Raw genomic sequence first — 27,812 nt, forward strand, 5'->3', positions numbered from 1 at the left:
CCCACCAGTTCGGACGGAGGAAACGATCGCTGCTGTAGCTGCAGCTATATGTACAAAGCAATCCAAGGGTTTCAACAAGAAGCTTATCTGCTCAACTTGGTGTCAGCCGACAGTCTTTGCAAACAATAATGCACAAAGATTTAGACTTATTTCCCTACAAAATTCAAATGGTTAACAAACTGAATGCAGCAGACTTGCCGATTCGCTTGGAATTTTGCCAGAAGATCCTGCAAATGGTGGAAGAAGACCAAAACATGTTAAACTGCCTTTTCATGTCTGATGAGGCCCATTTCGATTTAAACGGCAATGTGAATAAATAAAATTGTCGAATATGGAGTACTTCTAACCCACAGATACTCCACGAGACGGAATTGCATCCTCTTCGCGTGACAGTGTGCTGTGCGGTTTCTTCACGCTGTATTGTCGGTCCTTATTTTTTTCAAGAAAATGGTCACACCGTTACGGTTACTGGAGACCGTTATTTGAAAATGCTGAAAGAATTTTTCTATCCAGAACTACGCCGAAAGAGAATTCCTTTCAACTCTGTGTGGTTTCAACAAGATGGGGCAACGTCTCACATAGCCCAGACTGTTATGACAGAGTTGCGACGAAAATTTCCCAATAAACTGATTTCAAAAAACTCCGAATTTCGTTGGCTCCCCAGGTCGCCTGACCTTACTGCACCTGACTTTTTCTTGTGGGGTTTATGTAAACAAGAAGTTTATAAAACAAAGCCAACAAATTTGGATGAACTAAAACAATCCATTCGGGCAACAATTGCGGCTATTCCTGTCGCAACTCTCAAAGCAGCAATGAACAACTTTTTACTAAGATGCCGCACTTGTGTCAACGAGCATGGGGGGCATTTAAATTCAATTATTTTTAAAACTAGTTAAGCTACATTTAATAAAATTTATTGACCTTCAACTTGAAAAAAAAATAAATGAATTCCATACACTAAAAAAAAAGTTATTTGAGTTTCTTAATGTAGCAAAATTCATCAGCCACCCTGTATTAAGTGTATTTGGGCTAGATTCCATACCTCTTTTCCACCCCTCTTCTTCTATTGTTATTCGGAATCTCTTCACCCAATTGCATTTCGAAGTCATATAGTCCGTATTGCTCCTATAACTTATACCTATTGAGCTATGCTCGAATATTTTACAGGTAAAGTTAAGTCTTGCGGCAGATCTAGCTGCTAGTCGGTGGTACGTTGAGTATTCTTTCAAGTGCTGCCGTGGGAGTAGTTCTCAATGCACCTGTGACGTCACCAAGACGTTAAATACTTTCCATAGGTGTTTTGTGTGCCGTTTTTCTCAACTCACACTAGAGCACCATAGAGTAATATTGGCTTTACTACAGCTGAGTAGCACCAATACATTATTAAAGGAGATAGACCCCATCTAACTCCCAGCATCGAGCATAGTCTAATACTCATTTTATATATCATAAGTTTGCAAGCATTTATTCGCTATCGTGTGAAAATTCAAACTAATTAGGGGTGTTAGTTAAACTGGAAATTAGAGTCAAATTTGTACTGAAAACTGGTTCTTGAAGAGTAGCGTAAGAATAGCGCGGCTAAAGAACCACAAAGCCGCAGGAGTGATAATCAGACATATTTACATACTAAACCTCATTTCACTTACAGCACTTTACCCTTCTCCTCATCATAACGTTCCAAATCCATTGTAAGTTCACATGCATCTTCGGTGGTGGACATGGAAAAATCATTACCAAAGCTAACTTTCACCACTGTCTGCACTATAATCTCTTGCTCGATCGTCTGACTCAAATCAGCAGAATTACGCAACTCAATACCATCTGTATGAATGGAACTGCTTTTCGTAACTGGTACCTGCATTTGTGTGCTGCCAGTGGCACTACCACCCATTGCATTGGTAAAACTTGGTATTTCGTTGTAATCGTCCGAAATTACGTTCTCCCTCACAGGTATTTCTTTGTAGATATATGCATATATACCATCAATAGCCATTATACTGACGACAATATTGTTAATTGGCACTTCATACAGTTCGATTTTTACCTCAGCATATCTTTTATGCAACACATTGAAGCTGTCGTTGCGATATGTCACATACGATGGATCATCAATTCTATGCTCCTCTTCTCCTTCACCACCGTGCATTAGATATTGTGAAAAGGTATTAAAGACGCGTGCACGTGTATATATTGACCTCGGAAGTGGTTTTAGGGGTGCTGGTTTTTTACCAATTTTGCTATCCTTCGAGTAGCGACCTTCAATGAGTAAGTGGTTGGTCTAAGGTAGGAAAATGATTTTGAAATTGTAGATATTTGCAATTTGTTTTTAAAATTTACCGATGAGTCATCGAAGTCACCACCTCCATCATATTCTTCTTCCATGTGCGAAGAACTCTGTGTGATCGCAGTTTCTGAAACATAAAGCAAAAGTAGGAATCGCAAAGCTCAAGAAAGTTTCATTCACTTATGTACCTGTATCAAAACTGAATAGCTCGATTTTTTCCGCCTGTGTTGTTATTAAAACAGTGCCATCTTCGTGATAACACTTTAAAGAGTCAGCCGTCCAAATCATGCGTACACCATCGCCACGTTGGGCATAACTTTCGTTTGTGAAATAATCATGCCATTCGAGGGTGGGCGAAGAGTGTCCTTTGTAGACCTAAAAGGTAGTGAGTAAATTTAGGAAACATGTTAATAGGTACGTAAAGGGACTAATGGGTAAGACTCCGTCAGAAAATATGAGATTTGCAAGTGGTCTTTCGATTTCTTTGAAACTTTGGGAAATATTAGTTCTAGGTAAGATACATTCGAGCCTAAAAGGATTTTGAAAAATTTTCAAAATTGAGTCATCTACGCCATGTTGAAAATCGGGACCGTGTTTTTTTCAAAAATCAATATTTCTTGAACCGTTTGATGGATTTCAATGCAATTTACAGACAATATAGAAACAAATAAGTAGTTTAAATTAGTATTATGTTAAAAAAAAAATTTCGAAATTTTGACCAAAAAAAAGTCAAAAAAAATTTTTGAATCAATTTTTAGTTGATTTGGCCAGATTTTTAGATTTTCTGTTATACACGTAACGATTCCTTATGATTTAACCTTTATTTTGAAAAAAAAAAAAATTTTATGGTGTCTATAATAGTTCTCGAGATATTGCGATTTTAGTGGAAGCGCGCACGCACGGTTCGCGTACGCACGCACGGTTCGCGCTGCGTTATGTGTTCCTGTATGAAGTGACTGGAGCAGACTGCTGCAGGTCTGTGCGCGTTTTTCTACTCCCGCGCTGCGTAACCGCGAACTTCACGGTGCGCGCTTCCACTAAAATCGCAAATCGTGTTATCTCTCGAAGAGATGATCACAATTGGCCACCGAGATCTTGTGATTTAACACCTTCGGACTTTTTTCTTTGGGGCCACGTGAAAGAGAAGGTCTACGCCAACAGCCCAGGGTCGATTCAAGACCTCAAAGATGGAATTCGTGAGGCTATCGAGGACATAGGACAGCCACTTTGCAATTCGGTTATGGAAAATTTCATGAAAAGGATATTGTCCTGTAAGCGTGGTCGTGGTGGTCATTTGCCTGATGTTATTTTCCACTATTAACGGCATAACTCCCTCTTTATAATGAAATAAATATCCCACCATTTATATTAAAAAATAGCATTTTTCTTTGAATATCAGAATAACACCTCTTATTGGAAAACCCTTTAGTTTACGTAACCTGTCTTATACTATTTCACGAAATTCGACTCTGTTTATGTACCCAGTTTAACTCCAAAGCAATCACGTTCATATTTTCTAGAAGTCTCTTTTAAAAATAAGTACAGTATGCAAAATTCGTATTAGTACACCCCCTTATAAAGAAAAAAATCCCGTATATTTTCAAATTAATTTTAAAACAAATGCTTGAAACCGTTTTATTTTATAGATAACTAGCGTACCCTCGCCCGCTTCGCTAGACGATAAATTCAATGATTTGCTGAAAGAGAATAAAATTAATACGAAACAAAGCAAATTCTTTGATACAATTTCATTCGAACTTTATTGTAACACTTTTTGGTAGACAACGTTTTTGGTTTTTTCATCTTTCACGTGAATAATGACGATGGTTTGCCAACTCGTGAGCAAGCTACATACAATTGTCCATGAGAAAAAATTGGGTATTCTAAATTAATACCGCACATTTGTAGAGACTGTCCTTGCGCCTTATTAATTCTCATAGCGAAGGCAAGGCGAATAGGGAACTGCAAACGTTTGAAATCGAATGGTAAATCCGCCGGAATCAGTGGAATTCAGGGTATCAAAATGTCTTCTTCTTTGTACTTCCCTTTCAAAATTGTTGCTTCGATAACGTTACCCATTAGCTTCTTCACAGCGAGTCTGGTACCGTTGCAAAGTCGGGGCACATTACTATTGCGCAGCATAATAATCGGTGCTCCAATTTTTAATCGTAAATTATGAGGTGGTAAGCCTGGCAAATCGAGTGAGTTTAAGAATTCAGTTGGATAATTTACGACCTCATCTTGATCAGTAATAGTGTCCATTGACTTATACGCAACTATGTCACCAGGTATTTGATCTAAAATAGCTGAATTTATATCATTGACGTCCTTATTTTTCCCAGCTAAAATTGCTCTTTCGCTGAGTCAATCATGGTTTTTGTAATGTTGAACTATGTTTGGAAATACACTCTGTATCAATGCCTCTTTAGACCGTGCAAAAGTGCAGAAATTTTTAGGCAATGTTATCATACCTGTTGTTTTTGAAAAAAGGTTTATTTTTTTTGGTTAAAAAGTGTTTTTTGAAGTTTTGAAAAACACTTCGCTCTAACAAATTTCTTCTCAGTTAATTGCTGAAAATTAAATATTTTTGTTTTTAATTTAACGTTTTTGAGAAAATTTTGTTCTTGAAAAAATTTCATACCTTTGTAAAAGTTTAAATTGATTTGTTAAAAAAGATTTTTTTCCGCTTTGAAAAACACCCCCTCGAAAAAATGTATTCTCTATGAAGGGGGGGGTAAGGGTTTGTATTTTTAAAAAAATAAAAAAATTTTTTTTCTCTTATCTTATTGTTAAACATTTCAAGAATATATTCCTAAAACTTTATGTCGATCTGAGCAAAAGTCTTGAAGTTATTGTTTATTTAGCCTCTTGTCCTTTATCAGAATATCTCTGGCAGCTACGGGTGTTTTTTAGCTTACAAACTTTCAAACGCGTTTTTCTCAAAACTGCTTTTTCAAAGTCCGTGTTCACTGTCATTTAAAAACTACTTGACCGATTCATTTCAAACTTAGTATACATTTTCTACATATAAAATACCTCCCCCAACGTTTAGTTAACATTTTTTTTTTAATTTAAGAGTGTTTTACACCCTCAAAATGGCGGAATTTTTTGCGGAAAATTGTAGTTTATATTTTAGATGGCCATAAAAAATTTTGAAGTGAAAAAAAAAATAATCAGAGAACGTTGGGGGGAGGATTTGATGATACTTTAACTAAATTTTAATGCTTTTTGATTTCAGATAATTTCCGACCGAGATATAGTGAACACCGCAAATTGTTTTTTTTTAAGACGTTCTGGGAAAAGCTTTGTCACCGGCTGGTTTTTCAAAATTTTCTCATAAAAAAATTACAGAATATTGTTAAAAGTATACTTAATAATATACAAAAGGTTTTAGTAAATTTGCTCAATCCACATTTAAAAAAAAAATTCACAAAAAAGATGTTTTTTTTACGCTGAAACCCTTACCCCGCCCTTAATAGTGGAATATGAAATGCTTTGAAAACACCATTTTTTTTTTTAATTTTGTTTGGTTTTCAGAAAATTTTGTTTTGAAAAAATTTCATACCCTTGAAAAAGTTTTATTTTATTTTATTTGTTTAAAATTTTTGAAATTTTTTTTTTGTAATTAATTTTAGAAAAACACCTCTTCGAAGAAATATCTTTTATCTTTTTGAGGAAAATTTGGCTTTGAAAAAATTTCATGCTTTCGAAATTTTTTTATTTTACTTTATTTCTTCAAAATTTTTGAAAACAATTTTTTTTATAATTTTCGAAAAACACCCCTTTGAAAAAATGTTTTCTATGTGTCATAGTGGTATTCCATTAACTTTTAGGATTATAGTCAAATACTTACAAATATCTACGCTTTCACAAATAGCAACAATAAACAAATTTCCTCAAAACCAAAAAATTTACTTTTTTTCTAAAAAAATTCTAAACAAACAACGTAATAAATTTAGAATTTTGTGTTCACGAAAAAAAAGTATTGTTTTTATTGTATTAACTGAAAACCAAAATGTTGCAAAAAATCAAAACAAAACTAAATTATTTTTTTGTGTTCATTTGGTCCATATGTTCCATAAAAAATTGATATGGTAAATAATATGCAGGGTCTGATACACGCAAATTTCCATTGACCATTATAGTGACAAAATTATCGATCACCAATTCCAACAGGATTTCAAAATCAGAGTTGGAATGAGTTGTTGTGTGGTGTACTTCTGAAAAAAATGAGAAATAAACAAAATAAATCTAAAAATTCGAATTCTAACTTTATCTTGTGTATGTTCTTATTACCTTTGAATTTTTCCAATGGAGCACCATTCATTTTAAATTTTCCAAGAATCTTTTTTATCATTTCGCGTTTTTTTCCTTTTTCATTCGATTCCAACATTTGTTCATAGCCGAAAACATCGTTTGCAAACGCATTCATTTCCATATAGAATTGGTCAAAGAAAGCATTGCTCAATTGAATTGAAACATTATTTTCATAAATACTTAGGACCTTAACTAATGCACCTTGGTACATACCTAACGCAGATATTCATCGCGACCTTGACATCGATACTATTGATGAAACAATACAAAGCGCTAGCACAAGACACATAAATAGACTATTAAGGCATACAAATCCTATGATGAGAAGACTACCAAATAAAGAAAAATCTACCCAAAGTCGGCTTAACCGTCAAACACCAACAGATCTTGCAAAATCCTTGTAATCAATTGTAAACTAATCGTATATGTCATTGTTTGTTAACCACTTGTTTTTAAATAATATGTATATATTTCTTCTAAATGAGGCATTGACCCTTCAATATCACTCTCATTCCATCTTTTTGTAAATCAAATTACTTATTGTCTAACGACAGGTGTAATATTTTATGGAAGAAATAAAAAAAAAAAAAAATTTTCATTCGAATCATTTGAAATTTCTGTATACAATACATTTCTGTATCACAATACAAATACAAAAAATTCAAAAAAGTTGTACACATAAAATGAATGTCGATTCGAAACTTACTTTAATCTAAGAATCGAGCAAGTTTTGTTTTGTACAATATTTTGATTTTTTCTTTTTTTTATATGAAGAAAATATTTAAAAGAAATTTTTTTTTGCTAAAAACCTTCCCCTAGTGGATCCCTATAATATGAAAAAAGAACGAATAAAATTGGCTTCGTATCGGCCCAAAAAAATGCGGACAAACGAACATCATTTCATTTTTATATATATAGATAGATTAACTAAAATAAGGCCAAATAACAAAACCGCTCACAAAGTGTATTGAATTGCAAAAAAAAAAAAATAAGAAAGAAAAAAATTAACACTTTTCACAGAAGCAAAATTCGTATTAGTACACATGTATTTTTAATGATTTAAAGAGTAAATAAAAGATAGTTCGGAAAATTAATATTTTGTAGGATATCCTCGTTGCCTTAGAACAGCAGACAATCCCTTCGGCATAGATTACATCAATTTTTTTGTGAGATTTGGAGAAATCTTCTTCCACTCTGATTTGAGGACTGTTTTTAAATGTTCTCGGTTCCTTATTTAATGATGTTTCAGTTGCTTTTTGAAAATCGACCATAAATTTTCTATGGGATAAATATCGGGGCTTTGTGGTAGTGTTTTGAGATAATTTGGACAGTTATAAAGGATCAATAACCTTGAATCCAACCCCGTGTGCTTAGGGTCGTTATCTTGTTGGGATATACATTTTTTTTTTTCAACCCAATTTTTTGGCACTTTTGAGTAGATTTTTTTTTTAAATATCAATATATTGCCTCGCAGTCATAATTCCATCAATAAAATTCAACTTTCCTACTCCGTTTGCCCCGAAACATCCCCATACCATCAGAGAACTACCACCGTGCTTGAAAGAAGGCTGCAGATTTCGTTTTTGAAGGCTAGTATTACACTTTCTCCAAATTTTTATGTATCCATCGGACATTTTTATATTAAATTTACACTCGTCTTAAAAAATTACCCTTTTCCAAAACCGCATATTTTTGTTTAAATATTGCCTGGCGAATAAAACACGCTTTTTTCTATTGACTGAGCTTACATACGGTTTTCTAACCGCAGTTCTGCTTCTAAATCCCAATTTTTTTACATAATTGCGCACTGTTTGAGGTGTAACTTTGATAGAAAAGTATTTTTCTAGTTCTGCAGCTAGGGAAACTCCACTGACGGTGGGATCTTTCCTGATAAGGCGTTTCAAATAAATCTTGTGCCTCTGTTCAAGCTTTGCCCTGTTCACATTTCGAAGCTTTTTGTCAATCCTTCCACTGTCTCTATAAATTTTGACTACGTTTTGTATTGTAGACACACTTTTCTGCAATGTTCTCGCAATTTCGCGTAAAGACTTTCCGTTTTTGTTCATATTTATTATTAATCTCCTAGTTTCGTTTGATAATTCACTTAGTTTAGGCGACATTGCAAACTAACTCCGCGAACTTCAACAAATGGCTACTAAAACGCAACTGCCCAATGTTAAACATTGAATGTTTAACACAATCGTGTCGAAAATAACGGTAAATACCAACAAATTGTTTACAAATTCAACGCATACTAAGTGTACTAATACGAATTTTGCCTGCAGTAGAGATAGCTACACTGCTACTAAAGCTATTTTTTTCAATTCTATGCAAATGTTTCGGAGTTTTTGTTATTATTCTATTTTTTTATGAATTATACAATACCGCACTACGATTGAAATTAATTGCTTTAAAGTAAATTTGAAAATATACGTGGTATTCTTATTTGTAAGAGGGTGTACTAATACGAACTTTGCATACTGTATGTATCTCCACATTATTATCAAGAGAGAAGCACTATTCTTTACGAAGGGTCTAAGCTCAGTAGAAAATGCAGAGGATTCGTAGTTAATACTCGTACAATCACCCAGTATTGTAAACAAAGAAGGAAGGACTTCATAACTTCAATGTAGACAGACGCCTAACAAGATTTCAGTTTACACAAAATTTTTAATCTTATTCCCGAATTGGACAAAGAACGACTTAAATAAAGTCTGGAAGAAAATTCGGGTTTAGAGATTGTTCTCAGACCTGCTTTTTCTTTGGATCAGGATAATAATAGCAATGCAGACCCGTGCCTAACAAGACTTCACACATAACTTTCAATCTTATTCTAAGAAGATCCAATTTAAGACAAGGAACGACTTAAAGCCTGGAAGGAAAGTCGGGATAACTGATGGTTCTAAGACCCGCTTTGACTTTGGATCTGGCGCTTATGGTATGCAGCTTAGACGACTGCTATATGCCAACATGGGTACAGATTAGTCTGTTCTTTGGCAGGGATACTCGCTATAGAACTAAGTCTGAGAGCGTGTGACGACAGTGAGGTGACCAATAACACGTCAGGGTGGCGCTCCGAAATGGTATCGAAGGAAGCACGTCGAAGTTGACTTCTACGTGATGCAACTGCTAAGCGGTCACGGATATCTTAAAGAGTATCTACGGTGCTTTAATATGGAAAACCGCACATCTTGCCCAATATCCCTGACGAACAAGAGCTATTCCTGTGCCAACATTTCCACACCGAAAGAGAAGACCTTTGCAGGATTTTTGACAAGCTTCCCACAGAAGCAAACCTTACGACGCATATGTGCGATAAGCCTAGTTGTGAGCATTAAGTGGAGTAACAGCGCGTATCATGAAAACGCTGCGTGTTGAAGAATGGGTCCGAAAGGCGATCGTACGCCATCATCAGCTTGATCTCCAGGCTGATAGAAATGCTGAGGAGTCTTTGTGAGACGAACACTGGACAGAATCCCGTACTAACAGAGATTGATTAATTTGAGTTAATATACGCTCTCCCGACATATTACTTAACGACAAAGTTCCGGGAGAAGCAACTGTTCGGGCAAGAGGAGGTTTTAGTTTGGGTTAAAGTCCCACACTGACGGCTACAATGGCCATCTAGGCTTTCGATGCTTTCCTCCTACTAAAAAACAAAACAAATGGTGGCGCTCCTAAGCCATGCTCCAAGCTGGTATGGAACCGCCTTCAACTCCGTTCCCACGACTGTCAGTTCTACTTAACCGAAACGACCCGGATTATATCCGGCCGAGGTCTGTCACTTCAGCAGCGTTCTCCGTATATGTATGGGGAATGCTTATGCTGGTACAACAAGAACAACATTAATCGGCATGACATCTATGAATAGGGTATATTGTACCTGGTCACCCTGTATGTATATGATTACCGGGTCACATTGGATGCATAAGCAATGAAGGTGCAAATATCCCCGCTTGGAAAGGGACAGTCCAGAGATTTGTATACGTATCCCTAAAACTTTACTCAGGGAGTCATGGAATTTCATTGGACTGATCGAATATGGAAGGTAACAGACAAACCAAAACCTTCATACCGGAAGGAAGTCCAACAAACTCATTAACTTTACTCCGTACGACGTTAGTGTAGACACAGTGTAATGAAACACTTGCCAAATGTGTGCTTTTTGCTCATTGTAGGTGAGACATTATGGATGCGTGACTATGGAGCTCTTACACTTCACTTCTAACAATCACCATCACAGGAAGTACCCGACCTGAATAGAATCTGACTTTCTTCTTGATTCGTGAATACAGTATAACCGCTCCTAATGGACACCTCTATCAGACGGACACTTCCCTTGGGCAGACACCACTTTTGGGAGGACAAAAGTTGACTGACGATGAATGTCAGCCTAAGGTAGATCTCACTGCACCTATAACCGAGTAGCAATTTACTACTCGTATACTTATACGCCCTCACAGAAAAATACGTAGGCTTTGTGAAATATTTTGAGCTTTGAGGCGTATTCTTAGTTATGCTTTTAGAGAAAAGCAGGTATTACTAGAACCATGATTCGAAAATGAAGAAGAAGATTTGGATGCGGTATTTAATCGGGCTGCGGCCGCCGTAGCCGAATGGGTTGGTGCGTGATTACCATTCGGAATTCACAGAGAGATCGTTGGTTCGAATCTCGGTGAAAGCAAAATTAATAAAAACATTTTTCTAATAGCGGTCGCCCCTCGGCAGGCAATGGCAAACCTCCGAGTGTATTTCTGCCATGAAAAAGCTCCTCATAAAAATATCTACCGTTTGGAGTCGGCTTGAAACTGTAGGTCCCTCCATTTGTGGAACAACATCAAGACGCACACCACAAATAGGAGGAGGAGCTCGGCCAAACACCTAACAGAAGTGTACGCGCCAATTATTTATTTTTTTTTTTATTTAATCGGGCGATTTGAAGATGAAACAACCACATCACTTGCCAGAAAACTGCAACGTTTTCCTAGCGAAGTTCTTTGGTACAGAGCAAACAACTAGTCATGGTTTGGCCTTCATTCGTTGGCTATTAGGCTCCATTGGAAGCCATAGAAACGTCGCTGATGCTACGGAATCACCTTAAGATTTTTTCCCTTCTCAGTACTGAGATTGAGGCATCGATCGGAAATGGAAATCATCGAAGCACCTACTTCTTTATAACCACCATTTTGTGTCCACTGAGAAAACTTTATGAACATAGATGACTTAGAGATTTCAATGTTGTTATGTGTAAGGGGTGTTTAGCGAAGGATGAAAGTGAAAGCGAGAGTATGGGCCTTATCACAAACGCTCTTGTAACCCAATATCCCAATATCCGGTGAAGTGAGTTCTCCATCAAATACCGAAGCGACATTTCAAAACGCAGCTCTAATATTTATTTAGTGCATTCTCACTTTAGGGATTCCAATTACAAATCAAAGCAAAATCAAAAAAAGAGGTTGTCTGTAAAGTCGGTTTACTGACGATAGTTAACATTAACATAACATAATATACTTTAACATAACATAACATAACATAACATAACATAACATAGCATAACATAGCATAACATAACATAACATAACATAACATAACATAACATAACATAACATAACATAACATAACATAACATAACATAACATAACATAACATAACATAACATAACATAAAATAACATAACATAACATAACATAACATAACATAACATAACATAACATAACATAACATAACATAACATAACATAACATAACATAACATAACATAACATAACATAACATAACATAACATAACATAACATAACATAACATAACATAACATAACATAACATAACATAACATAACATAACATAACATAACATAACATAACATAACATAACATAACATAACATAACATATCATAACATAACATAACATAATCACGTCAAAAAATAATAATAACATTAAAACAACAGGTATTATTAACAAACTTGGTTTTATTTTAAATTCTTCAAGTAAATCAAATTAATAATAATGAAAAAGAAGGCATATGCAAATACAAATACGTGAATTTATATATGTACATATGCGCATATACATACACATATACGCTCACTTAAGTAGGAGAGAGCAAGATGTCGAACGTTACCGTTCGTTTGCTTTGTTTGCTTTGTCGTTCGTTCCGCGCTTTCGCTTGCAGTTCATTCAAGGTAACGGCAATGAGCAAGGTAACGACATGGGAGCAAGGTAACGGCAATGAGCAAGGTAACACTAATGAGCAAGGTAACGGCACTGAGCAAGGTAACACTAATGAGCAAGGTAACGACACATTTTTTCGTGCGTGCAGCCTGATAAATCGAATTATAAGACGTTATCACGTCAAAAACTCTACTCACCTTTCCGCGATGTGTTAAATTAATAATAAGTCCCATCGATGTGGTCACAATCAGGTGTAGATATGTTAGACCATATTTGTTTGATAATTCATTGAGAAATTTCAGTTCATTGTCGATTGACTCAATTAGTAAATTCTTTGCAGTTTTCCGTTTAACACGCTCTTCTAGTACTATAGATTTTTGTAATGTTGAACCATCAGAAAGTTTTGAAGATCTTGATTTTTTCGCTGACACCGCTCCGCTTCGCACACGTACTGACTCCGGAAAAGTAGCTGTCTCTTCCTTTTCGTTAGCCTTCTCTTTTTCATTTTGATTTTCCATTTCTTTTTCCTTTTTACTTGCCCTCTGTGTTCGGCGTGTTGTTGTCCTGTTCGCTGTGCTATCTCTTAGTTCTATTTTGAGTGTAGGATCTAATTCTTCTGTCATTTCATTCAACTCTTCTTCCTCGCCTTCAGGAAACTCATATTGGTATAAACGATAAACTTCACCATTATAACGCATCACCATAATTAGATCCTCACTTTGATAATGCACAATCACAGCTCCTTCGGCGACATACATGCGTCGTTGCTCACCGTTCACCGTTTCTCCTGTATACCATTCCTGTTCGGCATAGGTCTCATGGTGATAGATTGCCAAGCCATTGGGATAGTTGATTACAATCTTCGCACATTCCTCTTCCTTATTCAGCACACGCACAGAAATGTTGTTCTTGTTCGTGAAGCGTAGACATGGTGAGACACAGGTGTTCCAAAAACGTGGTCGAAAGATATTGAATACATTGCCATTAACTGTGAACAATAAATTCTTATTCATATCTGTGAAACACCAACGCTCCTCGTACAATTCCAGAGCACCTTCCTGAAAGTAATAGCTTGAGTTCTTTATCTGTATCTCTTGACGTATATCCTCTAGATTGTACCCCTTGAGTAGCGGGTGATCGCGTGGCAATCCGGGCACTGCATTCATCTTCGAAGTTTCCTTTCGCATCGATATTTGAGTGGCTCTCTGTTTCGGTATAAAAGTTGAGCCGGTAGCACGCGAAAATTGTGACTCCATGTAACGTCTGACCTTTTGCCATTTTAGCGAAGTTGGACGTATGAATATAGACAAGTCTAATCCATTGATATTCGTTTCCACTGTACTTTGTTTTGTGAAACTTTTTGTGGGCCCGTCAATTTTGTGGGGCCCGTCTTGTGTCTTTAACATTTCCGGCGTTACTAAAGCCTCTAAAAAGGCCTCCATTTGAAAGAGTGTAAAATCGCGAAAGCACAAAGGCGATGGCAACACTGCAACTTCCTGCTCCTCATACACTTCATTGTAGTTGCATTTGAAGTGGTACAACTTACAGCCGGGCATAATCTCATCCACCTCGTAAGTATTATATTTTACCAACCAATTCTGGAGATGCTGTTTCACAGTATTCTCACCAAAGTATAACTTTGCATAATATGGCAGTGGAAAAAGATCTCTATCGGATAGTTCCTCGTATGCCTGTATCTTGAACACATTTTCCACACGACTATTATCTATGTACGCTCGCATCGCATTGTACTCCAGGCTGGTGTAGTGTATTCGTTCGAACGATGCAGTGTTCGTATACAAGAGCAGCTCGTGCAGCAATTCATTGTTCTCTGCAATGCATAGACGTTCAAAATATTTCACCTTCAAAATACTATCAAAGGCCGTCGTGTAGACATCGCGTAAATCCATGTTCAAATCTAAACAGCTGGTTTTTGTGTATGGCAGTGTGGTGAGCTGGGCCTGTTGCGGTGTTAGCTTGCGTGCACGTTGTGCTATTTGGTTCAGAAGGCCCTCCAAGTACATGGAGATGGTTGCCTGATCGCCAGCCACACCGGGTAGTGGTGCATTTATATAGGCTCCCTGCATGGTTAGCGATTCGGCGATTTCTTGTAATCCTTGCACATTTACACCCGCTGGCATTGCGACATTGGTTATTCTAAATGGTTCGATATAGTAGTGTTGGTATTGTTGATACAGCAACTCGATATCGTACAAGTAGTAGCTGAGTTGGTCGTAGATCTGTTGTGTGTACTTTTCCGCGAGGCAGCGCGAAATTACTGGTAAATAATGTTGCATGTAACCGGTGGATTTTGTAATGGCCAATGGGCGCATTTCGAAGATTTCTTCTTGTATCTCCTCAATGGTGCGCGCGAGTAGTTCTTTGGTCTCCGGATGGGGAAGCAGTAAATCGTAACCGGATTCTTCGGGCAGAAAGTGCACAATAGCTTCAAGTGGTTCCTTCTTGCTGGGGGAAGCATGAAAGTATAATGAAATTCAAAATGACTACCATAGCAAAAATTTTAGAGAAAAACTGTGGAATCATTTTACAGTTTTCTATATCTATATATATAAAAATTAAGCCGAAAAAAAGTGTGCATTTATCTCCGGTAATCTCAGCAACGCGTATAAGGAAAACAATGAAAGTTTCACACATTGTTGGTGTTGCTTTGGCAAAGGTTTCTGTGAAGTTTGGTTGAAATCCGATAACGCGTGTGTGTGCGGTACGCCAGTTAAGTGAGTGTGTTTTTGCTATTTGCCGCACGTATTTTTTGTACCGCACATAGCATTCATTAGAATTGAATAGATTTTGGTCGTGTGTGTCTGGACCGATTATTATGAAATTTGGTATATACATATATACATTTTTCCACGGTGAAGGTTGGTTGGTTGGTTGGTTAGAGTGGTGATTCATCCAGAATCCAACTAGCGCTTCCGCACCATTTTTTTGCCACATCCTCGTTACCAAATTGTTTAACAGTTATTTGCAGCAGGACTATATCCAGTCTGTGCGGTTTAGGAACCTTATTAGGTTGTTGACGTCTAAGCCAGACAGCTGCTCGAGACTCTCGAACAGCGGTTTGCTCAGGGTTGACATTCTGTCCTTCCATAGGGCAGGGCATTCACAGAGAAAATGGAAGATTGTTTCTTTTTTCTCCGGTTGTTTACAACTATGGCAGTATGTGTTGTGAGGGATGCCCATTTTGGCGGCTTGTTCTCCGATAGACCAGAAGCCAGTTATGACTGCCGTAAGTCTACAGGTGTCCCGTCGTTTCATGTTTATTAATGTCGACGATTGCTTGAGGTTGTAGGTGGGCCATAACGTTCTGCTGATTTTGCATTTCGTCTGGTCTCTCCATCTACACTCTGCAATTCGAAGGTATTTTAGGGAAATTGCATTCTTGACCGCACCCAGTGGGGTGAGTACTGGTACTGCAAGAGCGCTATTCATGGCAGATCCCCCTCTTGCCAGTTCATCAGCTTTTTCGTTACCTTCTATGTTCCGGTGTCCCGGGACCCAAATTAAGGTTACTCTATGGTTTTCACTCAAGTTGGTGAGGCTATTCCTACTTTGCTCCACCACTTTAGAGGTTGTTATAGTCGCATCCAGCGCCTGGATTGCAGCTTGGCTATCCGAAAGAATAGCGATATTGCCCTTAAAAGAGAAATCTGCGATTAGTAACCTACAGGCTTCCCCAATTGCTAGTACTTCCGCTTGGAAGACGCTACTGGTATTAGGGAGACGCACAGATTTTTCAATTCCAAGTCTCTGAGAATATATACCAGCTCCGACACCACAATCCATTTTACTGCCATCTGTATAGACTGTGGTATCGAAGGTGTTTAGAGAGAATCCCTTATTCCATTCTTTTTTAGATGGAAATAGTGTGGCAAAATTCCTATTGAACGTTACCATCGGGACGATGTAGTCAGTCCTCACCGAGGTTAACTGAGTTTGTCGCAATAATAGACTAGCGTAACCATAAGTTTTTTCTTTCCAGCGACCCGCTTCATTTAACCTAAATGCACTCATGGTTGCCGTCTTCTTTATATGTAGGTCTATTGAAATAACGTGTGTCAGTGCATTGAGAGCCTCTCTAGGACATGATCTAATTGCACCGACCGTTATTGCACAGGCTGATCTTTGTATTCTGCCGAGTAATTTGGTATTGTACTCTCTCTCCAGAGCTTTCCACCAAACTACCGAGCCATACGTTAAAATTGGCCGTATAACCGCCTTATACAGCCATAATGTATGCTTAGGTTGAAGACCCCATCTTCTTCCAAGCATACGTTTGCAGGCATATAAAGCAATTTCTGCTTTCCTTACCCGTTCTTCGACGTTTAACTTCCAGCTAAGTTTGGAGTCCAGAATTACTCCTAAGTACTTTGCACTGGTTGATAGTGACAGAGTTTGTCCGTTGATGTTTGGTAGGGTGAAAGTTGGTTGGTGAAGGTTAGTATAATATGTTTATTGATTCCACTCACCACCAGGTGGCGCTGCCGAAGGCCAAAACGAGGACCCGGGTAAAGCTAGGATGTGTTTTTACATTGTGGGTATCAAATCAAAGCTACTGATGAGTGCTTTAATACAGAGAATTTTTTAGATCTCTGAGTTACCAGCGTCTCGAGATATAGTCGAAAAGGTGGACCAATGTACCCTTGGATGTGTTTGTACAATATGGGTATCAGATGGAAGCTGTTGATGAAAGCTTTTAAGTGAAGTAATTTTTACTGCCCACTTCCGGGATAAAGAAAGGAGATGGAGCTGGAGATGGAAGAGGAAAAGGAATAGCTACAGGAAGAGGAAGACCACTTATTATTAAAAATTAAAAAAAAAAAAATTCTAAAAAAATTTTAAAATGTTACATATACGCTTATTATATAAACGTTTATCTGAAGTCAGTTATAGTGAAAAATTCATTGTATCATTGCCGGCGTGATTGGTGATCGTTTCCTTAATTTTTTGCAGAAAGGTTATGCTAATATGAGATATTACCTATATCATTCATATATTTACGTATTACCTGTGTACTCACAAATATACGGTTGAAGCAAATATATGTCAGTTTTTTTACTTCGCCTGGAAAAGTTTTTATAAATTTAAGAAGAGTAAATAGAACTTATTTTATATCAGACTTCACGCAAAAAAGTCATTTGCACCTGAACACATAGCTGGGTTAAAGCGGGGGGGAATAGAACAGTTCTCTTCTCCTTCTCTGCTTTTTCGCAGAGATAATGTCGATAATTTAACTGGCTTAATGACTTTACAACCAAACTCTTGTCAAATAAGTCAAACGAAAGAACAGTTAATTCAAAGTATTTTCCCAAATTTGCTTCAAAATTACAAAAATCATGATTGGCTTCATGAGCGAGCCATCATGGCTGGCAAAAATAAAGATGTGAATGAAATGAATGCGGCTATTTTGGCTAACATACCAAGTCCAGAACAAACATATCGATCCGTTGACACTGTTACAAATCAAGATGATATTGTAAATCATCCCACTGAATTTTTGAATTCCCTTGATTTACCTGGATTACCGCCACACATGCTAAACTTGAAAATAGGAGCACCGATTATTATATTGAGAAACATAAATCAACCACGACTATGTAATGGCACTCGATTAACAGTTAAGGGATTGATAAATAACGTCATTGAAGCAACAATTTTGAATGGAAAATACTCTGGTGAAGACGTTTTAATACTGCGAATACCAATGATACCATCGGATATGCCGTTTGAATTCTAACGTCTTCAATTTCCTGTTCGCCTTGCATTCGCGATTACTATTAATAAGTCACAAGGCCAAACTTTATCAATTTGTGGTATTGATTTAGAATACCCATGTTTTTCTCATGGCCAACTTTATGTTTCATGCTCAAGAGTTGGTAAGCCATCGGTATTGTTCATTTATTCAACAACGCATGGAAAAACGAAGAATGTTGTATACCAAAGAGCATTACAATAAAAAAAGTAATAAAGTAAATCACATCAAACGTTTTTTAATTGCTACTACTATTTAAAACTTCTTTCATTACTATTCATGCGCGAGAATTTTTATAAAAAACATACAGTATTTTTCGGCTTAATTTAATTAATTAATCTAGATTTTTTTAAAGACGACCAGCGGAACGGGCGGGTTTTCGCTAGTTTTCGATAAAAACGCAATATAATTATTTTCATTACCAGTTTGGTTGCCATTTTATATATTATACCATATATAAGAGTGTACCCAGGGCTGAATTAACGATGTTAGAAACTCTATTCACTTCTCTATTTTAAATATGGTTTGGTGCGTAACTACCATTTCGAAGTGCATAGGTTCGAATCTTCGGGCATGAAGCACCAAATGATAGAAAAAGTTTTTCTAATAGCGGTCGTCACTTGGTAGGAAATCGTAAAACTCCGAGTGCATTTCTGCCTTAAAAAAGGTCCTCCTAAAAAACCAGCTGCTGTTCGGAGGCATTGTAAAATTGTAGGTCCCTCCATTTCTGAAACAAGATCAAGGCGCACATCACAAATAGGAGGAGGAGTGCGACCAAGCAGAATAAAGAATGTAAGCGCCAAATTTACCTAGCCGTGGCTTATAAAAAGTTGTCCATACTGCCTTATGGATAGTCCAGACCTGAGTGATATTCACATCTCAACCGGGTTCGAGCCTTCCTCAAGGGGTGTCGGCTTTCTGTCTTATGAGGAGCAAAACTGCTTTGCAAGGGTGAAGCAGATGATGAAGTAAGTTGTTTGGGTATTCATCAACATAGTTTCTCTATGAGAAAACTTTTATTTATCGTCATCGCTAGTGGTAACACTTTCATCTGTAAAGCAGTTCGAGGATACTATTTTATTGTTGTTCATTCTCGTTAGGGTAGACATTTCGGGGGACGCACGTAAAGCAAATAAGACGACGTCTACCATTAGCCTCGGTCTTTGTTACGACTTTTACCTCGTTCAAATGATGAAGTTGGGCTAACTCTTGCGTAATAGTCGTGACACGAGGTGTCTGGGGACTAAATAATTCAATCGGTGTATTAATCAAAACGAGTTAATAACTCGCACTTACTGGGAATTCCAAGGTCATGGAGCAGATTCACTTCACAAATCCAAGCATGAAAGTGGTTCAACGGTTTATCAGGACCTCGTGGTCTAGGAAATACACGTTGACACTTTCATTGCAGCACGCGTGCAGCCTAGGACATCTGAGTGCAACCCAGCGTCCGAGAGACTCCATTGGAATACAAATCGGACGCCACTGATGACAAAGCAAGTGGAGAAAACAGGGTTTGCATTGCATTCTGTAGTGAGTTTGAAGCACAAATAGACAATTTTAAACTCGCATTTTAGTAGTACAAATAATTTCACAATGGGCCCCTGTACATGTATGTAAGTATGTGTGTATAGAAAGAGTAATAAAAGAGATATGCAAATGTGACATGCAGAAGTTTGCTCTGAAATGCCGGCACTTACAGCAGTATATGCAAATCGCTTTAAGCTGCGTTAAGTTCACGTTCAAGTTAGCAAGTAAAGAATACCGATTTGGCATTTACGCTCCCTTGAGTTTTTAAAGATGAACAAAGCCTCCTAGCCTTTAAATTTCTGAATTTTTTCTTGTATTTCACTTTTTTTATTATCTTCGGTCGTGGGTTGGGTTTACAGCATTTCAACTGTGTAATAGTAAGAATCCAATGAAGTAGGAGTAAGAGTGCGGTAATATACCGTTAATAACCTCATAAGCCTAAAAGTATGTTAAAACTTTCACTTCTTGATCTAACTTTGACCTAAAGATCTAACTGAGATCAACTGCAGAAATCAATTCAAACTGGTTGATTGTCTTACAAAACTATGAATAAAATGGGGGTCATAATACGGTTGGGCAGTCAGGAGGGCAACTGATGAAAGTAAGTTTTTTTGAAAGTCTGTGCATAGGAAATGTACTGGACTGAGTTTTCCAAGTGCAAACTTATTTTTACCATCTTTCTGCCGGTTTTCGGATATGGGATCTGAATCTGTAATTTACTTTTTACCAAACTCAAGCTCGTAGCTGTGTTTACCGGTCATTGGACGCGGAAAAGCTAGGGTTGCCATTTAACCCCCATTGCCGAAGCTGTGGCGAGCTTTCAGAGAACGAGATTACTGAACACTTTCTCAATAAATGTCCGGATTTCGCAGTTAGACGATTGAGGTCACTGGGTGCTCCTTTCTAGTACGCCAACCTAAATCCCATCAATCTTCTTCATTACATCAACACCTTTGGACTCAGACTGTATATATCTGCCCGTTGGAGGTCTCGTAATGGTATCAAAGCGGCGCTTTAGTGCTATTTTGCCATTTGAGCGGGGTTTTTGGCAAAGAAGGTCATAAACATTCTTCCGTGACCAGCAACAACAAATATATAAAAATATAAAATATAATATAATATGAAATGCCCTTAAAATCGTCAACCTGGGAGAACTATGAAATTATGTCCTATTCTAATATATAATATAACAACTCAGACTTTCAGAAACGCTTGGTAACTCTGCAGTGTAATTATACTACATATTATGGAAGAAAAAATATGAGGCACAATAACAGCAGCAAGCTACAGCTTTTCCTAGCAGATAACTGAAGCCTTGTTGAAATTGCTAGAGAACGGCTCTTCTTCGAGGTTTTGAGGGAGAAAGAATGACCGGTAGAGAAGTAGCATCTAGTGCCACAGAAGATTCTAGCTCAAGGTAAAGAAATTTTAAGTTGCTACGAGTAAATATGGACTCTTCATCATTACCACCAATCGGGTGGGTCTCTAAGAAATACCTTATTTTATGTTACCCATGGATCTCTTGCACATAAAGATGTTACAATGAAATTATGTTAGAGCTGCCTACCTTTGAGATGAGTTAATAAATCCATCAAAATACACCCAGTTTCCTTTGGCTCATAGAACAAGCTCTTCGAATGATTTATTGTGATGAGTGAGTGACTGACCCTTTTCTGCAGGTAGTTATGTCTTAAATAAAAAATAGTTAAAAAAAAACTAAAAAACACGCTTTTATTGCTAATCGAACTAAAAAGTAGACAATAAATTTTAAAAATTTAATTTAAATTTTTAACTCTAATTTGAATTACTCTATTTGTATCTTCATTTTTGTTATAATTCTGTTCTGAGGTAGTTGACTATGACTGATCGTTCGATTTGCTACTTCATTACAGGTCCCTTTGTCATTAAAATTTATTTTCTTCTTTTTAGTTCGATTAGCAATAAAAGCGTGTTTTTTAGTTTTTTTAAACTATTTTTTATTTTCTACTTTTTAGTTCGATTAGCAATAAAAGCGCGTTTTTTAGTTTTTTTTTAACTATTTTTTATTCTTAATTTCTCCCGATCTAAAGCATTCAAAAGGAATGTAATAATGCAATTTTGTTTTAAGTCTAATTATTGTAACAGTCTAACAAATGTAAAAAAAAAAAAATTATTTTCAGTAGTTACTTTAAAAGTTATTCACGAAAAACCAAAAAAATGCACTGACAAAAGTGTACATACGTTATATTAGGACACTTATTTTGCTCTTCTTTTCTGCGAATACTGAACTGTAAAGTACCGTCTATTTTATTTTGTGGTTCTACTTTGCATTCTTCTTAAAATTTATGGCATTTTGTCTTTTGAAAAAGTGTACGATCGGAATAATGTCGCTCCGCAAAGAAATCTCTACTGATTTGAGAAAATTAGTTGTTGAGTACAGAAGTAATAAGACATCCTTTGGTTAAATAGCTGATTTATTGTATTTAAGCAAGTCTACGGTACAAACTATTTGTAAAAACTTTGAAACAACGAATTCTCTGGAGATTAAGCCGCGTAGTGGCCGGCCCAAGAAGCTCAACCGGAGAGATGTATTCTTTATTCGCAAAGCAGTGAATCAGAATCCGAAAATACATGCTACTGATTTGGCCCAGGAGGTAGCCGAAAGGTATCAAATTGTTGTCCACCCACGTACAATAAGCAGGACCCTTAATAATGAAGGTAACAACTGCAGAACTCCTCGCAAGAAGCCCCTTATAAGCGAGAAAAACTGAAAGCTTCGTATGGAGTTTGCAAAAAAGCACCTTATAAGGGAATAGAATTTCGGAAACTAGTTTTATTCACTGATGAGTCCAAATACAACATATTTGGATACGACGGCAAAGCCAAAGTTTGGAGAAAACCAAACACTGCCATGGATCCTAAGAATCTGATTCCGATTGTAAAGCATGGTGGTGGCAGTGGCATGGTTTGGGGAGCAGTTGCAGCCACAGGAGCTGGAAACCTCGTTTTCATTCAAGGAAATATGGATCGCTTCTAATACTATAATAACTCATTTTGGAACAAAACCTGATGTCATCCGTGGACAAACGAGGCCTTGGCTCGAGCTGGATCTTCCAGCAAGATAATGACCTGAAGCATTCTGCGCAAATCGTCAGGGACTACCTGCTGTATTACATTTTATATTAAGTAATAAGAGGACAAAACGTTCATGGACCCACGCTTTTTTCTGTAAAATGAATCCCTATTTAATAATATTTGACAACAATTTTATTAGAATTATGTTTACAGACCTGTTTTCTTTCCCGGCATCCATTTCATTTAGTTTTTATTTTGATGTTTCTCCTTACATTCGTAATAATAATTATCGATAACACAGTAAACACAGGGTTGTATGCCAAAAAATATCGTTATTATCTAGGATTATTTTATAATGTCAGATTTTGGGAGACAAATTTTGTATGGGAAATCACGCTTTTTAATTACAGATTTTGAGTTAAGCGCGAAAAAGTAGATCATCTACTTATATGTGAACGTATTATAAGACACATTTAGTAATATAGAAACGGTAGATGTTGGGGTTAAATACGCATAAAAGACGGATTTCATTAGAAATAAAGATTTTTCATTTTACAATCAAATTCACCTTACTTTTTGCCCACAGGTAAAAAAAGAAAATATTAATCCTGGTAATCCTAATAAGGATAACGGAAAACTTTTATCAAATTATTGCATTGTCATCGGTCCTTGATAGGTGTGCAAAATTCCAAGTCGATCAGATTTTTAGAAGCCAGTGAAAATTAAGCTCAAAGATTCCGTTACATACATACATACATACATACAACCCGAGCTAACAAAAGTGTGTTAAAAAGGAAACGTAGAAGAGAAAAATTCAATAAACTTAGCCAGCGCAAGTGTCTAATAAAGAATTGATGAAGGAGTTAAACATCACAGCTATCCGAATTTAGAGGCGCAATTTAACGATCAGCTTTTCGTTAAAAATAGAAGAGGCGTTTGAAAAAAAGCAACGTAAGCAGAATCAGCCACTCTGGAGTATTGAGTGTGCGTGCATTATGAGCCATAGATTCAGATCGCGTCACCATGAGTTTAAAATCTAAATTAACTGTCTATTCCATACAGTATGAAAGTTCGGAAGTCTGGGGTGGAAGGTGGAAACTTTCGTAAGTTTTCCATAAGTTGGGTTGTTAGGAGAGAAAGAGGCAGATAGAGTGTGAGAGAGAGAGAGAGAGAGAGGGCGAGTGTTGGGTACTATACTTATTGACACCATTTAAAGTGCAATTTATTGTTAGTCCTATTTCATGAAATGTAGCATTTACTTTTGAGTAGAGGCTGCTGACATTTAAGTAAAGGTTTGTTTCAAAAACTGTTCGAAACAATTTGGATATGCCAAGGCGAATCTATTAAATGGTGGTGTTGGTAAATCAGCTGATTTGTTGTTTTTCTTTCGCCGTGTCCATGTGGCTGTCAGCTCAGAATGAAACATGGCGAATTCATTATTTCCCAATAATTTGCTTTGTTATACAAAACATTCTTGTTGGTCTATTGCCACCACCTTTAATAAAGGCGTTTTGGGACATGCCTTCGAATCTCTTCTCTTGTTGCTTTGGCATTGTAAAGGGTGTTTTTTTTAGAGGTTAGGTTTTCAAGTGGGCACTACTTTTTTCGTAGATGCTCTTTTTGACAGCTGTCACTTGATTTATGCTCAGTTTGGTTTGCCATTTCATAACGAATAGACTTACACCTCATCAAGCGCGTCGCACGTTCGGTGAATGGACCCAAAACGGGATGGCCACCGATCCAGATTTTCACAAGAAAATTTTGTTCAGCGATGAAGCTCACTTTTGGTTGATTGGGTATGTCAATAAGCAAAATTGTCGCATTTGGAGTGAACATAAGGGGGGGGTAAGGGATAAAAATCGATTTTTTTTTGCATGTTATTGTAGTAAAACATTTCAAAAATACCGTGTTAAAATTTTAAGTCAATCCGAGCAAAACTTTTTAAGTTATAGAGCATAAAGCCGAGCCGCCTCAAACATCTGCCGAGACGCAGCAGTTGCGCGCGTAGTCCGTTAAAACTTTAAACGCGGTTTTCTCGAACCTTTTTTTTAAAGTGCGTAGTAATTGGTATTTGAAAACTACTTAACCGATCCTTTTGAAATTTTGACACATATTTTACATATAAAAAACCTCCCCCCAACGTTTTTTTTCGCCATTTTTTTTTTATATTAAGGTGGTTTTACACCTACAAAATGGCGGCAGTTTTTCGTCAAAAATCACTTTTTACTTCAAACGACTACCAAATGGCTGAAAATGAAAATAAATCGTCAAAATAAACGTTGGGGGGAAGTTTAACTCATACTTTAACTAAATTATTCGATTTTTTTGATTTCAGATGATTCTACGCTGAGATATGCTGACTACTGCAAAATGTATTTTTGAAAAGACGTCTACGTAAATGTGCTCTCATTCGCTCATTTTGCAATATTTTTACATGAAAATTTTATCAAATATTCTTGAAATGTTACTTTATAATATGCAACAACTTTTAATAAACTGACTTGAGCCGTTTCGCTACAATAAATTCATGAAAAAAGTGTTTTTTTTTAGCGTTTATCCCTTACCCCCCTCCATAATCCACAAGCCATTGCTGAGACGCCGTTACATCTCAAAAAGTCACTGTTTGGTGTGCTCTATGGGCAGAGGGAATCATTGGTCCATATTTCTTTAAAAATTAAGCCGGCCATAATGTTACAGTCAATGGAGCGCGCTATAGAGCCATGATTAATGACTTTTTCGTGCCTGAATTGGACGATGTTGATGTGGACGACCTTTGGTTCCAACAAGACGGCGCTACATGCCATACAGCCAACGCAACAATCGATTTATTGAAGGAAACTTTTGGTGAGCGCATTATCTCGCGCCGTGGACCTGTGGCGTGGCCTCCAAGATCGTGCGATATAACACCGCTGGACTATTTCTTGTGGGGCTATGTGAAGTCGCTTGTCTACGCAGATAAGCCCGAGACGATTGACGTCTTGGAAGAGAATATTCGGGGCGTTATTGCTGACATACGGCCCCAATTGCTGCAAAAAGTGGTCGAAAATTGGGCATCTCGGCTGGAATTTATTCGAGCCAGCCGCGGCAGCCACTTGCCCGAAATCATTTTTAAAACATAATGGCAAACCCTTATCTTTATAATAAAGCTAAATTCTTGGCCATAGCATTAAATTATATACGTTTTATTTCATCTTGAAAACCTAACCTCTAAAAAAAAACACCCTTTAGTACAATAAAATGAATGTCCATCCAATAAAGAAATAAATAAAATATTAGACACTCACCACGTCGTCGATTTTCATACCTTAGCAATTTTAAGTAAAAGTCATTGTCCATATCGCCAATGATTATTATGAATAGTTTCGATTGCTCCGGTTCGTCTTGTATGTACTGTGATGCATGGAATAAAAAAATGTCTTATCTCAATTACAATCACACATATCTTCTTCTTACCCTCCTCTTGGATAGCATTGGTGGACGCCCAACTGTATTGTGCTCCTTTGGCACCAGTTGTGGACACACGGGAAAACTTATAACGGACTTCTTATTAGTTGCAGTTCTTGAACCTTTTGGCCGCTTCTCAGGGGCGGATGTGTCTGGGGCTTTCGCTGACTTCACCGGTCCTTTCTTGATTGCTACGCTCGACTTTCTTAGCAGTGTTGCGCCAGTGGACACATTAAGATTTCCCAACCAATAATCGATTAAGTTAAACTTATTTTCCTCCTCAATTTTTCTGGACATATTCGCGTATTCATTGCAGCAGCGCTCGATGGCTGCCAGTGCAACGGTGAAATCGTCGAAGCGCTGTGTGTTGCGTACTGTGTTGAGTAAGCAGGAGATATTCCATTTAGTTTTTACTTAGTTTTGCAATTTCTATTATATTCAGGCTCACCTTTTAGTGCTAAGAGCTTTTTTTCTTCTTCCAAGTCGATTACTATAACCCGTCTACGGTCGCCCAATTGTACGCGTCTCCTGAACTCTTCCCGTATAGAACTTAGCGAATTCGTGTGGAAATTGATGGCATACAACTTGTAAACGCGGCTGCTGAGCGGCTGTAATGGAGTGAAAAAATTAATAAATAAATAAAATGAATTACTAAAAGACGATTGAAAATAATTCCAGGTACTGTAATTTACCGATTTTGACTGGACGTTTATGCTGGCCATTTATAAATGTGTGTAACGGTTACGTTTATTTCAAAATATATTTTGTGAAATTCCTGAGTTTTTTTTAATTTTCAATGCTTGTGCATAAATTATAAAATATAAAAAATACTTCAAAACCATAATTCAATTCGATTAGTGTTGGAAAAGAGCATTTGAAATATGTACATTTGTTCTCTGACTTTGTTCTCGAAAAAGCAAAAAACCAAAATATTGGAAGGCATAGCAAATAAACTGTTATATTACATATTTTCGAGTCCCGAACCTTTTTCACAATTATGTATTAAACTCTTCAGTGCGAGCTGCTATTTACTATCGAGCTAAACCTTCAATGCGAACTTCTACTGTCAGAAACTGATTTGAATAAAGCCAGAGGTCAATCAGAATCGGCCAGAAATTTCGAGTAAAGGTCATTTAAAAAAAAGGTCAATGACTGGAAGCACTACTTTAATGACACACCAGAAGCTCCGAAACCTTAGATGGGAGATTCAATAGCAATCGCCGTATCGTCGAGACCTGCCACC

The 27,812-nt window shown here is 37.0% G+C and overlaps 2 protein-coding genes across 2 annotated transcripts in view; one reads left to right on the forward strand and one right to left on the reverse strand.

Moving 5' to 3' along the window:
* LOC129240815 (uncharacterized) overlaps nucleotides 1–27,369 on the reverse strand; it is a 46,813-nt gene extending 19,444 nt beyond the window's left edge. The window contains exons 1-8 of the mRNA XM_054876816.1: nucleotides 27,262–27,369; nucleotides 27,018–27,177; nucleotides 26,579–26,943; nucleotides 26,430–26,515; nucleotides 12,969–15,237; nucleotides 2,473–2,659; nucleotides 2,338–2,411; nucleotides 1,647–2,278 (exon numbers count right to left, since the gene is read on the reverse strand). Of these exons, the coding sequence (XP_054732791.1) occupies nucleotides 1,647–2,278; nucleotides 2,338–2,411; nucleotides 2,473–2,659; nucleotides 12,969–15,237; nucleotides 26,430–26,515; nucleotides 26,579–26,943; nucleotides 27,018–27,177; nucleotides 27,262–27,291 (3,803 nt within the window). The 5' untranslated portion in view covers nucleotides 27,292–27,369. The remainder of the gene's footprint in view (nucleotides 1–1,646; nucleotides 2,279–2,337; nucleotides 2,412–2,472; nucleotides 2,660–12,968; nucleotides 15,238–26,429; nucleotides 26,516–26,578; nucleotides 26,944–27,017; nucleotides 27,178–27,261) is intronic.
* LOC129240816 (uncharacterized) overlaps nucleotides 1–27,812 on the forward strand; it is a 37,711-nt gene that overhangs the window by 7,278 nt on the left and 2,621 nt on the right. The window lies entirely within an intron of this gene.

This window comes from Anastrepha obliqua, chromosome 3, assembly GCF_027943255.1.
Source record: "Anastrepha obliqua isolate idAnaObli1 chromosome 3, idAnaObli1_1.0, whole genome shotgun sequence".
NCBI lineage: Eukaryota > Metazoa > Arthropoda > Insecta > Diptera > Tephritidae > Anastrepha > Anastrepha obliqua.